General features: G+C 36.2%; 2 protein-coding genes across 3 annotated transcripts; both read right to left on the reverse strand.

Moving 5' to 3' along the window:
• Positions 1-1,801: 1,801 nt before the first annotated feature.
• LOC123544936 (uncharacterized) lies at positions 1,802-10,057 on the reverse strand. 2 transcript variants are annotated; one of them, XM_053540039.1, is made up of 7 exons: positions 7,310-10,057; positions 6,895-6,971; positions 5,398-6,303; positions 4,657-5,008; positions 2,812-4,377; positions 2,430-2,612; positions 1,802-2,254 (listed from the first exon to the last, which is right to left on the reverse strand). In XM_053540039.1, the coding sequence occupies exons 1-5, from the start codon at positions 9,633-9,635 to the stop codon at positions 3,635-3,637; spliced, it is 4,404 nt and encodes a 1,467-aa protein (XP_053396014.1). In that variant the 5' UTR covers positions 9,636-10,057; the 3' UTR covers positions 1,802-2,254; positions 2,430-2,612; positions 2,812-3,634. The 2 variants fall into 2 exon arrangements, with proteins under 2 accessions (XP_053396014.1, XP_045187034.2); XM_045331099.2 differs by having other exon boundaries at positions 2,430-4,377.
• A 2,519-nt stretch (positions 10,058-12,576) lies between these two features.
• On the reverse strand, positions 12,577-13,713 carry LOC128555806 (uncharacterized). The gene has a single exon (XM_053539644.1). It carries the CDS (start codon positions 13,711-13,713, stop codon positions 12,577-12,579), a length of 1,137 nt encoding a protein of 378 aa, XP_053395619.1.
• Between the last annotated feature and the right edge of the window lie 695 nt (positions 13,714-14,408).

The following is a 14,408-nucleotide window of genomic DNA, read 5'->3' on the forward strand; positions in this document are numbered from 1 at the left end:
TCACTTTGCATGAGATACAAATAAATTCAAGATAAAATAATATCACATTACCTTTCTTCTCAGAAATATGAGAGACTATGATCTATATGTATCTCACTTAAACACTGACAAAAATAAATGTCTTAGCCATTTTTAGTTTCGTACTGGTGGTAGCGGTTTCAGCCAGGAATATGTACACCTGCTGAGCATTAAAAAGTAGAAAATTACAGCAAATCTACATAGTATTTGCTAATTTCATTTGAATCTATAACTTAGAAGTAGTTTAAAATATGACTTACCGGCAAAGTTGGATGTGTACTTGTCACGTGGACACAAACATCTCCGTTTAGCGTCGCATAGTGCGTGTCGAAGGTAGTAAATACGTCACTACAGCTCAAAGTTGTTTTTGGTAGAATTATATGAACATCCTTCCTTCTGTTTGACGTTTCCAGCCTAAATCCGACAACAAATCCATCACCCGCCGCAGACAGCGTCGTCGCATCCTTGCATTTTTCTGTCACATTTTTGCTCAAAACAATTTCACCCGCTTGTCCATTCACCTGACACAAAATAACATTGTCACTACACTGACACTGACATGTGCAACATGGCATCAAAGTCCCAAGCAAAATAAGTAATATCAAATGCATTCTACTTATCAACTAATTAGCACTTTAAAACGGGTAATCAACTTATCAGCACTTAAAAAAGAATGAAGCAATTAAAACAAATCATCTTACTTATATGTCCCACTGGGCCCATTGCCACGTGATCACGCTAATCAAGAACGCGTGCTCCCGATTAATCTTATGTAATCTCGATCACTTTTGATGTGACCGCAATACACCGCTGGACCATCGTCACGTGATCACACTTATATCGGACTGTGCTCCTATTAATTTGATGAGCTCTTAATTACTTTTAAGAGACCGCATTACACAACAGGTGCAGATGCGGCAAACATAAAAAGCATTTTGAGAATTTATAAGCGGCTCTTTGAATTAATTAGATTGTAAAGTTTAAATGTTTGTATAATTATATGTGTTTTCATTTAATTATATAATTGTAGATCAAAATAAAATAAAAATTCTTTACTTTATTGGAAAAGCTGTTATCACGGAACGGTTTACATCCACAACCACCTTCACCCGTTGTACAAGATGTCCACATTGATCAAAACCCGTGGAATAATAGTTCTTCAGAATAATGTTCCTTCTTGTATCAGGGTAGTTTTTGTCCCGTGTGACAGTCACATTTTCAGCTAGAGATAAAGCTCTGCTTATCAAAATTTCTGCGCTCTTTAAACTTAGAAATCTGCTTTTTCCTGCCACAGTTTTTACATGGTTTTCCTCAATATGTTTTCTGGAAAAAAAAACGAAGCAATAAATAGAACGATTCAAAGTATGATAAATGTATTACTGATCAATTTCATTTTTAGTTGAACTTATTTTACATCAATCATTGATAAAAAAAAATATGCTTGTTTTCTTTAATTCCTTATTTCTGTCCAATACCTGCCAGCAGTGGTGATACTTGACTTCCACTGACGGGATTTGTGATACTATTTACTAGTTGAAGTGTTCTTAAAAATAATAGAATCAAAATGACTACTTACGTGATAACTCGTAAATACTTCATCCTTACTTTTTCACGTTTAAATACACTTTCTCTTCTTCGATTTCGATCAAATAATAAAGTATGTCCTCTCTTCCCTATACATAATAGGGTTCACTTACCATGGACGGCTGAAATATTGTGTAAGATGACCAAACATTGTTTACGTGAACATTTTAGGACATAGTAGAAATAAAACAACATAACATAGATGAAGAATTATTTGTTTAATTCATATTGTAAAGGTTTGAATTGTGTGTAAATAATACAACCATCACAACACAAGCTTAAATAAGTCCTTTCTGCTTTAACTTAAACAGTTCCTGATACTCTCCTTTTACAAGTCTAAGTTTTGTGTAGTACTTTGCACCCCATAAAGAAGTGACTTGTAAGTCCTGCAATAAACGACTTTCCCAAAACCAGCATGTATCTATAATTCTAAAAAACAGACGACACGTTTGGGAAAGTCTTAATGCGCTCTGTATGTCACACATCATCACTATTTTATGCAACACGACTGTTGGTAGCCAAGTAAAATATTCGAACACCATTACATTAGCCGTCATCTCAGTTGGTGTCACTGTACATGGAGTCAGCAAGTCTATGATGTCTGGACTTAGGTCTGAATGAGATTTGAGGGTAATAGATCGTGCCGATATTCCTGAAATTATTATTATTATTATTATTATTATAATAGAAGCATAATTTTGAAATATCATTTGACACAGGATGACTATTATTATTATTATTGTTTAATTTCACGACAGTGTTTTACGGCAGTGTTTTACGTCATCTGCAAGTGTATAAAAGACAGAACCGAATAAACACACACATACCGTGTTCTGTTCCTTCCCATGGTATATCCATAAGTTTGACCTTTACAGCCCTAAGCCATCCGTTTCCTTGGTACCCTGGTAAAGCAGCAGTATCCATGTCAGGCATACATTCTATATGTCTTTTCTTGGGCAAGGCCATCCCAGTGAAATCAAGGCACCTCTTTGCTTTTGGCGGCAACCCATCTGCAATTAATTAATTACTTCATGGATTATAATATGTATTATGGCGATATGATTATGTTTAAAAGTAATGTTAAGTAGACACAGTAAAATTTCTAATCGAATGGTTTGATATATATTTAAGATTTAAAACAATGACGATTAACGCATTGTATTCAATTAAAACAGATACATTTTAAAATAAATAAAATTAACGACTTACCTCTAGAAAATATTTTCCTTTTTGATATTTTAGCCACAATGCGCATTGTCTAGTGTTAAATATAGTGTTTAATGCTATAAGTGTTTTTCCCAAATATATGGAAAGAAAGTTGATACTTTCTTATATACCAAAGCCATCCAAGCTGTTTATTCTACCAAACAAAAGCAACATACAAACATAGTACTCTTAATGACATTTTATTTGAGAAAATTAAGTTATTTTTAAAACAACATCAAATATTTTACTTCTTATACCGAAAGGAAGCTGTCGCAACTTGAAATACTCTAGTTTTAAATATCCTGATAAAGAAAACAATCACAGAGGAAAAGAAATGAATTTGCATAAACATGTTAAGATAAAATGTACTGAAATAACAAATGGTAAAACAAGCCGAACTATTTACAAGGACTGGATAAAAAAAGCTAGAACATATGTTAGAAAAAGAAATAAAAAATTTGACAAAGGCATGGAATCAATTAAACATAAAATAAACTGCTCAATATATACACATTGAATTTTGATCCGTTAACAACTGTTTCCTTAAGTATGTATGTATGCGGTCAAACTGAGAAAATTCAATTTCTTTATAACTTGTTTTTTTTTTAAAGCCACGTGACAATATTGTGCAATGTAAGCGAGAACCAGTAAATATGAAGTATTTCGCACTTTTATAATGGGACATAATAAGCCCAAAAGTTTTTTTCTAGTTTCATTTGTTTACAATTACCCATATTGTATGTACATTTATAGCAATTTTGTCTGTAACCTGACTGAAAATAAAATACGTGCCGAGTTGAGTTGAGTCGGGTCACATAGCACGTATTTATAAGTTTTCAAGTAGTTTGTAGTGGCCGTAACTGTACGATTTGTTTGCAGACAAATAAAAACGTTTTGTGTCAACTGGCGTGAGCATGCGCCTTTGTGTATTGACGTGATACAACGATTGTCCGAAGTTTTTAACACTTTTCGTTGTGCCACTATAACTTGTGTCGCTCAACAGGCATTCCTTGTAGCGTTCATGTTTAACATTGCACTGTACCCCTTTGAGGGCAGATTTGGTACCATTCTCAGTTAAGAGAGAATAGCATTTACTAGACAAAACTATACTTTCAGTGCATATACTGTTTCCTAATTCAAACTTTAACTTGCCGGGTGTTTTTCTGTTCATGTCATCTTTCAGGGGATGGTCATCTGGAAGAGATGAAAAATCGAACCTGTTTCTGTTTGCCCGTAAAATTGAGTCCATGTCATGATTGCCTTGTACATTTATCAACCAGCTATCAGTGTCCGAGTAAAGAACAGTCACGGTCCCCTCTGGAAAGGCTTGTAACAGAAAGTCGTGATAAAACTGGAACATCCGTAGCTTAGATACTTCAAGGATGGTGAACCCAACAGATATCGGTTTGTTCAGAAGAACTTTCCGATTGAAAAGCTGTACAGCTGCAAGATCTGGTGAAAATACACGCGCAGCTGCAAACGTTGGTTTCCTGACCAGGCGTTCCAGCTGTTTGGCATTCGTACATATGCGAACGTTAATTCTTTTCTTCTGGTTTTCAATGGTTTTCCCTGAGAATACACGAAAAAAAAGGTATAAATCTGGTGTAAGAAGTAAGTATAGGATCTTCTACTTAATATGACATAGGGTTCTAATATATATTCGTTAACATATTCGCGGATCATATTATTTCATCAAAACGTCTGCTCAGTAAGTAGCGGTATAAAAAGCAATGATATCACAGAAATACTGTTTTGTTTAAAAAAAACTGCAGCTTATAATGTATATCAAACTAATATCAAATGCAAGGTTATGAATAGTTATGGTATATTTTATAAAAACTAAATTACCAAAGCATTGATTGGCTATTCCTTTGTACAGAATAGCATCGAACTCGTTGGTGGCTTCCTTTCTTTTAGTACATGTGTACGTCATGAATTCTTCAAGCCAACGTGATTGTGTGAATTCAATAACGCGGTGTATTCTTTTCAGCACCATGCCGTGACTCAGGTAGTGCTGAAGCGTTAGGTAATGCGTGGCGTATCTTGTTTTATCATGAAAGGTTTGACACAGCTTTCGGTCGTCCTTCAGCTTTATTCCACACTTTTCTGCCAATTGATGAGTATATGGAGACAACATGTCTTTTGTAATTACAGCATTTTCTGGGCACATTGGATAACCGTCATCTCTATCGTGTAATTCCTGAAATTATGTCATACATAATAATTATGAGTTTGTACATATTGTGGATTTTAAATTTTGATTTCAGCAATATATATATATATATATATACTGTAGCTTTTTTAATGAAACCAGTATCATGTCTCATGTAGGCCTTTTCTTTCTTAACATTTTAAATGAACTCGCCCATACATTTTGTGCGATATCTTTTTTCTCGCAAAATCCATAAATGTGAGTACTATGAAAGTGACTACTGGTATAAACTTATAGACACATGAATTCTTCAAGATATCTTTATAAATGACCTTGCAGAAGGTAGTAAACCGTTGCAACGCTTGTGCTCTATTAAGTGTAAATTATGGCATAAAACAATAAATGCTGCCTAGTTGAAACAATGTATCTCTGTTTACCTCTGGGTACTCTAAATCTACGACGAAGATGTAACCCTTATCAGAATCTTTGGGGATATCCATGATATTCAATCGGTCTATGTCAAACTCGGTTAGATACCGGAAGCCATATATTGGAAGTGGGTAGTCGATCATGCAGCTCGGGTACAACGAATTAAAATCTAAAAACAATATTCTGCTGACAGGAGAATCTGGATCGAAATCTGGCAGACCTGGTGAGTTTGCTGAACATATTCTTGGAGAACCAACGACAGTTACCCCACCTCGTAACGCTTGTAGTACGGTATTGTGCATGTCCTCGTCAGTCATAAGTTCAAGTGTAACTTCGGATCTGTATAAACAACAATCAAAGCTGTAACCCGGTAGACTGTAATAATGCATGGGATCCAGAGAGAAGTCGTGCATCAACACCTGCCTGAAATCTTCAACGACGTCTGCGAAGAGAAGACATCTTGTTTTCAAATACTGTGTTATATAGCAGTTTATATCACTCATCTGAAATGACGTCCATAAACGCTCCACATGCCGGTATTCTTCATCAGTTAGGTGTGTATCCTTGATACGGTCGCTGAAGGCGGAAAGCGGCGGTAATGAGGTTTCAGACAGACGAAATGAAGAATCAAGATAATCCGTAAACATGTACTGTTTTCCAATGCTGATATCTAGGTATTCGGCTGGTATGTTTCTTTTAACAAAGTGGAAAGCATCAAACCCAGATTTCGCTCTAACACTGTCCACTAAATCATCTAAAGGCGTTTTCAGAAAACGGCTGAAGTCTAAATATCTACAGCGCTTTATGGATATAGAGACAAATGTATCCAGAGTCTGTGGTATAACGTCAACAGCATCAGCTCCGAACTTTCCGATTGCTTGCATGATCAATCTGCCTTCGTGTTTACTCAAGTTCTGTAGTTAAAGATAAGCACTTTTTAACCGCTAACAAAATCAGGCAGACATTTTTCTGTCTATATTATGATTAGGGGTCTTTTAAATATAAGTATATATATCTATGCTAAATGTATTTCTATTTAAGAAAGGAAAAATGAATATTAGTAGATTCGATTATATTCATGATTGCATCAGCTGAAGAGGCTGAACCACGTTTCAGCGATTTGTCACCATGAATATATTACCTATACAGAAGCAAGCAGTCAAGGGGAGCTATTAATGGAGTTGAGCTGCTTAAGCCAGGTGACATCTTAATAGCGGTGTACAGTTATCTTGTTTATAATTTACTTTAAAACATTACTTAATTAAGCTATCTTATTTTATTAAAACATATTTTAAGGACATTTACATTCCTTGTTAACGGTTATTTGTTTTATTTTTTTTCCCCTAAATAAATCTTTACTCATATGTCAAAACTAGTAGTTAAACCACCAGTGAACTTAACTGTTTACAGTCAGTAGAGTAAGGTTTATATTTAAATATAAAGGTGAGAACATTAAACTTAAACTTAATCGATAGAACAATCAAGGTAAAGTTAATCCTACCAACCTCTAGAACAACTGGAAGAAAATTGGCCTCTTTCAACCGCAAATTACAAGCATTGTGACAGCGCCCTCTTATTTTTCCTGTAAAACAAAACAAAATAAGAAACTAAATAGATTGAATGTTAATATTTACAGGGTTGTGTACACTGTTAATTCTTCTTTACTAGTTTTTGTTTTCCTTCAAAGTTTGGGCAAGTGTAAATCACAATGAAACTCACTTCATTTTATTATACGAGGCATTTAAATACCATACTCGAACTAAAAGGGTGTTTTTTTCCTATTCTACATTGAAGGAGGTGGCCGACAGGGTGATATACCTGGGCCTTGGCAGTCACAATTTAAAACTTAACGATGTCTTTTGATTGAATGTAAAGATTACTTTCAATAAGTGAATTGCTAGTAATAGGATGGATACTTACCACTGACGTGTGAATGGTCTACAACTTGTCGTTCTCCAGGAAGGAATGGATCTTTGCATACGAAACACGTGTCATTGGAAGACTGTAGATTTCTTAAACCGTCGTCACACAAAATGGTAGGGACTGTTCTCTCTGTAATCTGAAATACTTCCGCCTCCTCAGCAGCCATATCTGCCAAAAAGTGTTCCATGGTGTCGTCTGCGTCCGACCCTACGTACACAACAGGTTCTTTTGGATGAGACCCATCAATGCTAATCCTCTGGTATGAATAGGCACACGGATCCAATCTTCTTTCTCTAGTTTCATAGCCTTCCGTAGGTTCATCATGAGAATACAAAGGTGACGTATAGCAGACAAAATTTGCTACTATGACGAAACTAACTTTCAGAAGGCGGCCATAATTGCGAAATTTTAGCCACTTTTGTGAGCCTACAGGCATAGAACAGAGAACATGATCTTCGTCCTTGGAACATATTAGTTCATGTTCAGCCATACTTTCATTTGTGTATCTAGGGGTGAGGCAACGCCTACAAATATCGGTACAATGACGCCCAACCTGTGAGGAGACTAGCCGTTTGAGGCTTTTAATGACACAGTAATGTGATTTTCGATTGTCCAATATACTAGCGAAATGAACATCTTCAGTATCACCATCATCATCACCATCATCAACATCACTTTTTCCCTGAAGAATTAGTAAGTCCACATGTTTTTGTCTCTGTTTGTTTGAAGATATGTGAATCGGAAATACATACTCTTCATAGCCGTACAAATTGATCGAAATGTTATTTTTATTTTCAAAGGCCTCAATGTCCGTAATTGGCATGTGTTTACCAGAACCCTCTATACCCTCAAAAGAAATCGTGTCTCTGTACTGGTGGAGATCTGCCCAAGGGATGTTTCCTACCAATTCCTCATCTGTATGAAGGGCGGCCAGCAGTGAGTAACGGAAACAGTCGCCGTCTAAAGCAGGAGGTCCCGTGACGTTAAGGAGGCAGTTTTTTCTTAGTAGTGTGTCGGGAATGACATAATTGTAGCACGATCCGCGGAGGGGGCGGTAGGTTACAAGGGTTTGTTCCATGTTCTCCACGGATTTCAGGCGCCATCCTGATCCAGATTCGCGAAAACTGTCGAAGTGTTTCATCATTTTCAGATACGCATCGTTTATCTGTTCACTTATGCTTTCCTCTGACAAAATAGGCTTCGTGACAGACCTAAAAACTGGAGTGGCTTCGTCAACAACCGCACCCTCAACATTGACCCTTTCCATTTTGACCTTAACAGCCACATACCATTTCAATGTACGAAGACGACTCATCTCCCGTGTGATATTACTCTTTAATTGTTCCCTCCGGTTTCCAAAGAAGTAGAGCATATCATTTTGTTCTCCATCTACCGTAGTTAGTCTGTACCGAATCATGGTATTACCAAAGAAAGTACAACGATACTGCTTTAATGGACCGTCGTTATATGGGACATAGTTGTCTTGTGAAGGAATGTCATCGTATTCGTCATTTATGTTGGGCTGATGTTGAATTCCATCACTGCCATGGTCTGGGTTACGTTCTTGATTTAGCGGATGTGCTCTATTGTAATGCTGCTTTAGGTACGCAGCGGAAGAAAACATTTTCTTACATTTATTGCACTGAAACACTTTTTCAAATTTTGTTTGGCAAACATTCCGTTTCTTATGTCTCATTAAGGACGCTTTGTTGGCAAAGTTTTTGTTGCACGCTAAGCATACAGGTTTCCCATGCAAAAAACTACTACCACTGGCCTCACTGTTTCCTGAATTCAAGTGACGCCCTCTGTCGCAAAGATCATTTCTCTGATGTTTTGTGAGACAACCCTCCTTCATGAAAGTTTTCCCACAGTCATCACATATATAAGATTTTGTTTTCAAACAGTCTGTTTTCATGTGCCTTTGATAATTAAATGTTTTGGAAAACTTTCTGTTGCACCTATTACAATTTAATTCAGTCGAGTTTTCTTTAGCAACATTTATGCAGGACTTTTGTCTGCAGTGCCTATCCAAGTTGAATTTGTTTGCAAATGTTGTACTGCATAATGGACATGCATAGTAGGGCGTTGCAGAGTGGACAGTTTTCGGACGTTTAGTACACCTGTTGCCGTCAACGTGCCGTTTTAGATTCGAATTCTTGCTAAATTCTGTGTTGCAGAGTTTACACACATACTTTTTCGTTTGAGACACGGCTGGAATATTGAACACATTGTTTAACCTTTGCAGCTCATTCTGGAATGCACGTTCATCCACAGAATTACTGTCAAATGTTTCCCAAAAATCGTCACTTTGGGAACTAGACATAGTTTACATGAACTGTTTAATGTTAGCCTATACAATTTTGTTCTTTATTTGGAACACTTTGGTAAATAAATCCAATAAGTTTTATTTTTTATCAAATGGAAACGAAAACACAAATCATAAAGTCAGATCATGTTTTGAAAAATCTATGATGGTCAGGTAAACATTGTAATTAATATCCAATTAATTCCTAATCCAGTGAACTTGTAAATCACTAAAATAATTTTAATTTATATAATGATCTCCGTGTTTTCTTTTTGTAATATACTTAACGTTTGCACATTTAGATATATCCACTTTGTGAAAAAAGAGAAAAATAAGTTTTGGCCAGTGTCTGGAATAATCTTGGAGCAATACTTAGGAATGACAGTTGGCGTTTAGTGTTACTATCATTTAGTGCTACTACCATGCACAAAGTAACAACATTTTAACACATCGCTTCTCAATGGAACATACAAAAGGAGGAGAAAACGTATTACTTAAATATTTATTTTTTCACTACAGTAATACTAAACTAACATGTGTATTACAAAAGTCGCATTAATTAGAAACGTTGTGCCCACATTTGTCAATAAATATACATAAAATTATGGAGTAAATACATAAATATAAATGTAACTGAAAAAAAGTATTATTTACACATTTGAATCATTCAGTAAATAGTCAATGAAAATCCTTATATTTTTTTCTTTCCGTTTAAATTTCCAATGATATATAACATAAATGTCGTTCAATGCGTCTGCATTTACATTGTGTTTGTTTTAACATTTCATTTTTAATTATTTATATAATAATAAAAGGTATATTACTCCGCGAGTATAATTAAAGTAAACAGCGTGAAGTATTCGCTGCATATTATAGTTCTGTATGTTGTTCATTTATGTAATAACGTACTTCACACACACACACACACATATATATATATATAAACATACGCAGGAACACACGCACGTACGTACATACGGAACCTATTGAATCTTTACATTTCTTGTTTCATCAATCTGAAGGAGAGAGTAACGTTCCATGTATAGCAAACAAGTCGCCCCTCTGTCTAGCCCAGTGCCGAACCTTGCACTGACAGATAATTCTCCATTCTTTTGCAGTGGAAACTGCATTGTTTCACTGTACTCCGGGTCAATGTTAAATAGGTAAAGTGCATAGCCCCTCCCGATCTCTGAACGCTCAAATGGAAAACTTGAACCCCGTGTATATTCGAGAATTCTATCAAATACCTGTAAGACTTGTTCGCCATGGTTAGATTCATTGTAGTTCACCTGGATAGGGTCAGTGGGAAGACATTTACCGTTCACAGATAAACTGATTTGTTTTAAGTCACAGTCAATAAAGTTCCATGGGCTTCTGTTATAACTTCCGGCCACAGAGTCGCTGTAGCAGAACCCGACAATAACAAATCTTGGAAGCGGTGATTCAGTTATATGATCCCAATGAAAAACGGTCTGGTTTGGTGGTACATTACAACACCTTATACTTCGTCTTATAAGCGGATATTTTGCTGTAACTGTCTTAAGAAGTTTATTATGAGCTACAAGAATTGCAGGATTTACCCTAATTTTACATAATCTGAGAAAGGCGTCTTCTATCACAATTTGATAGTTATCAGATGCTGGTACTAGGTTTTCTGAGCTCATTAAGCAAAATTTAGGTGATGATCGTTTCATGCTTATGTCCAACTTGATTCCGTTTAAAAGATACCTATCCATCAGAAAGCAGTCGCTAAGGAGACGGCCTGACATTTCAAATAGTCTAGATGCCTCGGTTAATCTGTGTCTGCTAAACAAACCATAGTTAGCTGCCCGTGGGTTGACCTCATCGAAACTTCCTGCAGTGTCCTGATACCATAGCTCGCTGGTCAATGACGTTTTCTTCATATCAGGTGTTGTATTTAAAAGCGTTTGGATATAAGCTATGTATGGATAAAAGTTCCCGGATGTACTCACCATAGTCCCATTCATTTTTACATCTATTTCCGAAAACATTGCTTGAAACATTAAGTTAACAGGACTAACATACACGGGAACGTCAGTCTGTTCAGGAAATCGGCTACCATCGCCTTTCAGCAGACGACATTTAAGGTATAGGCGACTCTGTGAAAGATGAGTATAATAGTCCCCTTGCAAGTTTACTTCAAACACTAAAGGATTTAACCCTTGATACTGGCTTATAGGCCTAATGTCTTCGTAATACTGTTCTAAGCAAGCCACTTGGTTTGGCGGTACTGAAAAAATATCCAATCCAAGAGGTGCTACGTCAAACCCTCCGTCAGGCGTGAATACAGACATTCTGGCGGACGAATACTTTAAAAGCTTCACTTCTGGCGACTGAAGATATCACTTAATTTGCGGTATGTGAATGTCTTCTTACTTTTATCAATACGAGCTTTTTTCTTTTTATTCGTTTTTTTAGGTCGTCTGGGTGTGGCAATTATATCCGCCCTATTTTGTTTTCCCTTACTCGTAGTTTTACTTTGTTTCATTACACTCTCTGCCTGCTGTACAGTTTGTTCAGTCGGAGAAATTACGTTTACAATTTTGGGTCCTGGATTTTCTGGTTTTTTGAACTGATTGTCTATTTGAGAATGTAATAGCTGTTGTTGCTGCTCTCTGTTTTTAAGTGCCTGTTGTTCAGTTTGAAAACCTAATCCGACTTTATTCTCGCGCCGAAGTTTTTTCTCATAAAAGTCACTCCAAGCTTGATAATCTGGCACATAAAGATCGAATAATTGTCCCGGAGAATTTTTATCATTCATTATAATCCAACAAAGTTATTTTTAAGCAATAGATTATTGAATAATGAGAGTAGCAGTTCTCCTCTTAACAACTACATCTTAAATGGGGTGTGAATGGATCACTCTCTTTATGTATATGCGATAAAACGAAATGTAAACAAAGTCATTGTTGTACGTAGTAACTATGGTAACATAGATTTAGACGTCTGTCAGTGAAGACAATGGGATATACGAGTCAAACTTGGGTGGGTAGCCTCTCCATCTCACTAAAACCTCACGATTATCTCCCTTTCCGCGACGTTTTAATATCTTTTCAACTTTGAACAGACTATCCTCAGATTTAGAAACGGGTTGCAGTTCTGATGTGTGGAAAGCCCCAATAATGGGGTCATTTTGGAGGTCTTGGAGGTAGTACACGGGTATATTACTTCTCATCTCGCGGTCTTTGATTTTGAAAATTTCATCTGAAAATTTCTGATCAAAACTTCTTTCAAAAGTACGCCTATTTATACTCACACGAACGAATTGATTAATCTTGAATCTAAATTTTCTAGCAGGTAAAATTTTGAGTTTCTCTTCGTTTGGTTTAGCAGAATATATTTTCTGTTTGTAAGGACGGTTAATATACATTTCATTCCAATGACGAGATTCGTTGGACTTATTTATCTCACTGGGACTTACACCGAGTGACCTATGAACCCTGTAGTTGTAGTTTCGTACTAGAGTATCTAATTTGTCGACGTATACAAAAGTGTTATTGAAATGTAAATATCTAAATATCAACTGCTTTAAGCTCAATATTAATCTCTCAGCATACCCTGCTTTTATTGGAGGATTTGCAAATACATGCTTAATGTTGTTTTTTGCTAGAAAGGACGCCATTTGTGTGTTTTTAAATTCAGCACCAAAATCTGAACGAAATACTCGTGGTTTCCCATTCTCAGATACAATGTTTCTAAAAGCTGTTAAAACAGTGTCGGCCTTTTTATCATGCAAAGGTTTTACAATGGCGAAACGTGAAAAAACATCTATGACTACCAACAAGAACTTCACGCCACTGTTCCATTTTGCTAATCTAGTCATATCCGCGAGATCTCCATCCCACATGTCGCGTATACCTCTGGTAATGACTGCATTTCTCGTAAATTTATGTTTTATAGGTCTATTTAATGTGTAAGTATCTTGCCCTTGAAGAAAATGTTTTATTTTCCCTAGACTGATGTCGCGCTTGCCTTCGTGATCAATCACTTGTTTCAGTTTCCCTGGTCCAGAAAAGCTACCCGGATGATTCGGATCACTGTAAATCCTTTTTAGATACTGATCATCCGTTTCCATTGATAAATACACAGTTTTAATATACTGATTCTTTGTTTTATTATAAAAAATATCTTAGCGTTCTTTGCTGGGATTAGATAAGCCTATGTGGAAGAAAAGTCATTTCCAGCCTGTCTGGAACTAGAATGTGTATGGAACAAACTACTGACCGAAGACCCGGATGGTGTGTTTCCGTTACCGTCAGCAGAAGACAACTTTGTCGCAGACGACAATTGTGCCAGCGATTTCTGTCCCGGTAGGTATTTAAGTTTCGGTGACGGCAATAAATAGCCAACGCACGTGCTTAACAATATTATCCACAACTCTTTGTCTTTCGCGCTTACAATAAGTTGTGACAATGATACAGCCACGATTCCATAGATTAAAATAACCTGCGCAACAAAAGTTATCTGATTTCGGGGCAAACGTCTAGTACAAATGTCGCTTTGATGATCTTCGTTACTCGAGCTTACACGTGCTCTTTTCCTGGTGGTAGAATACTCAACTGGATCGTCACTTGCAATAAGTGTGTCCGTGGTTACTGCGCACCCTTCTTCTATATCCATATTAAAACTATATATATATTAATCTATAATTATTTTCCTTTAATGAATGAACAACCAATAACAATTATGGTAATTATAATGTGTGCGTGTTTTTGTTGTAAGATTTAACGTAATAAAACATGATTCTATATATATATAAACGGAGAAATA

The sequence above is a fragment of the Mercenaria mercenaria genome, chromosome 1 (assembly GCF_021730395.1).
Source record: "Mercenaria mercenaria strain notata chromosome 1, MADL_Memer_1, whole genome shotgun sequence".
Lineage (NCBI taxonomy): Eukaryota > Metazoa > Mollusca > Bivalvia > Venerida > Veneridae > Mercenaria > Mercenaria mercenaria.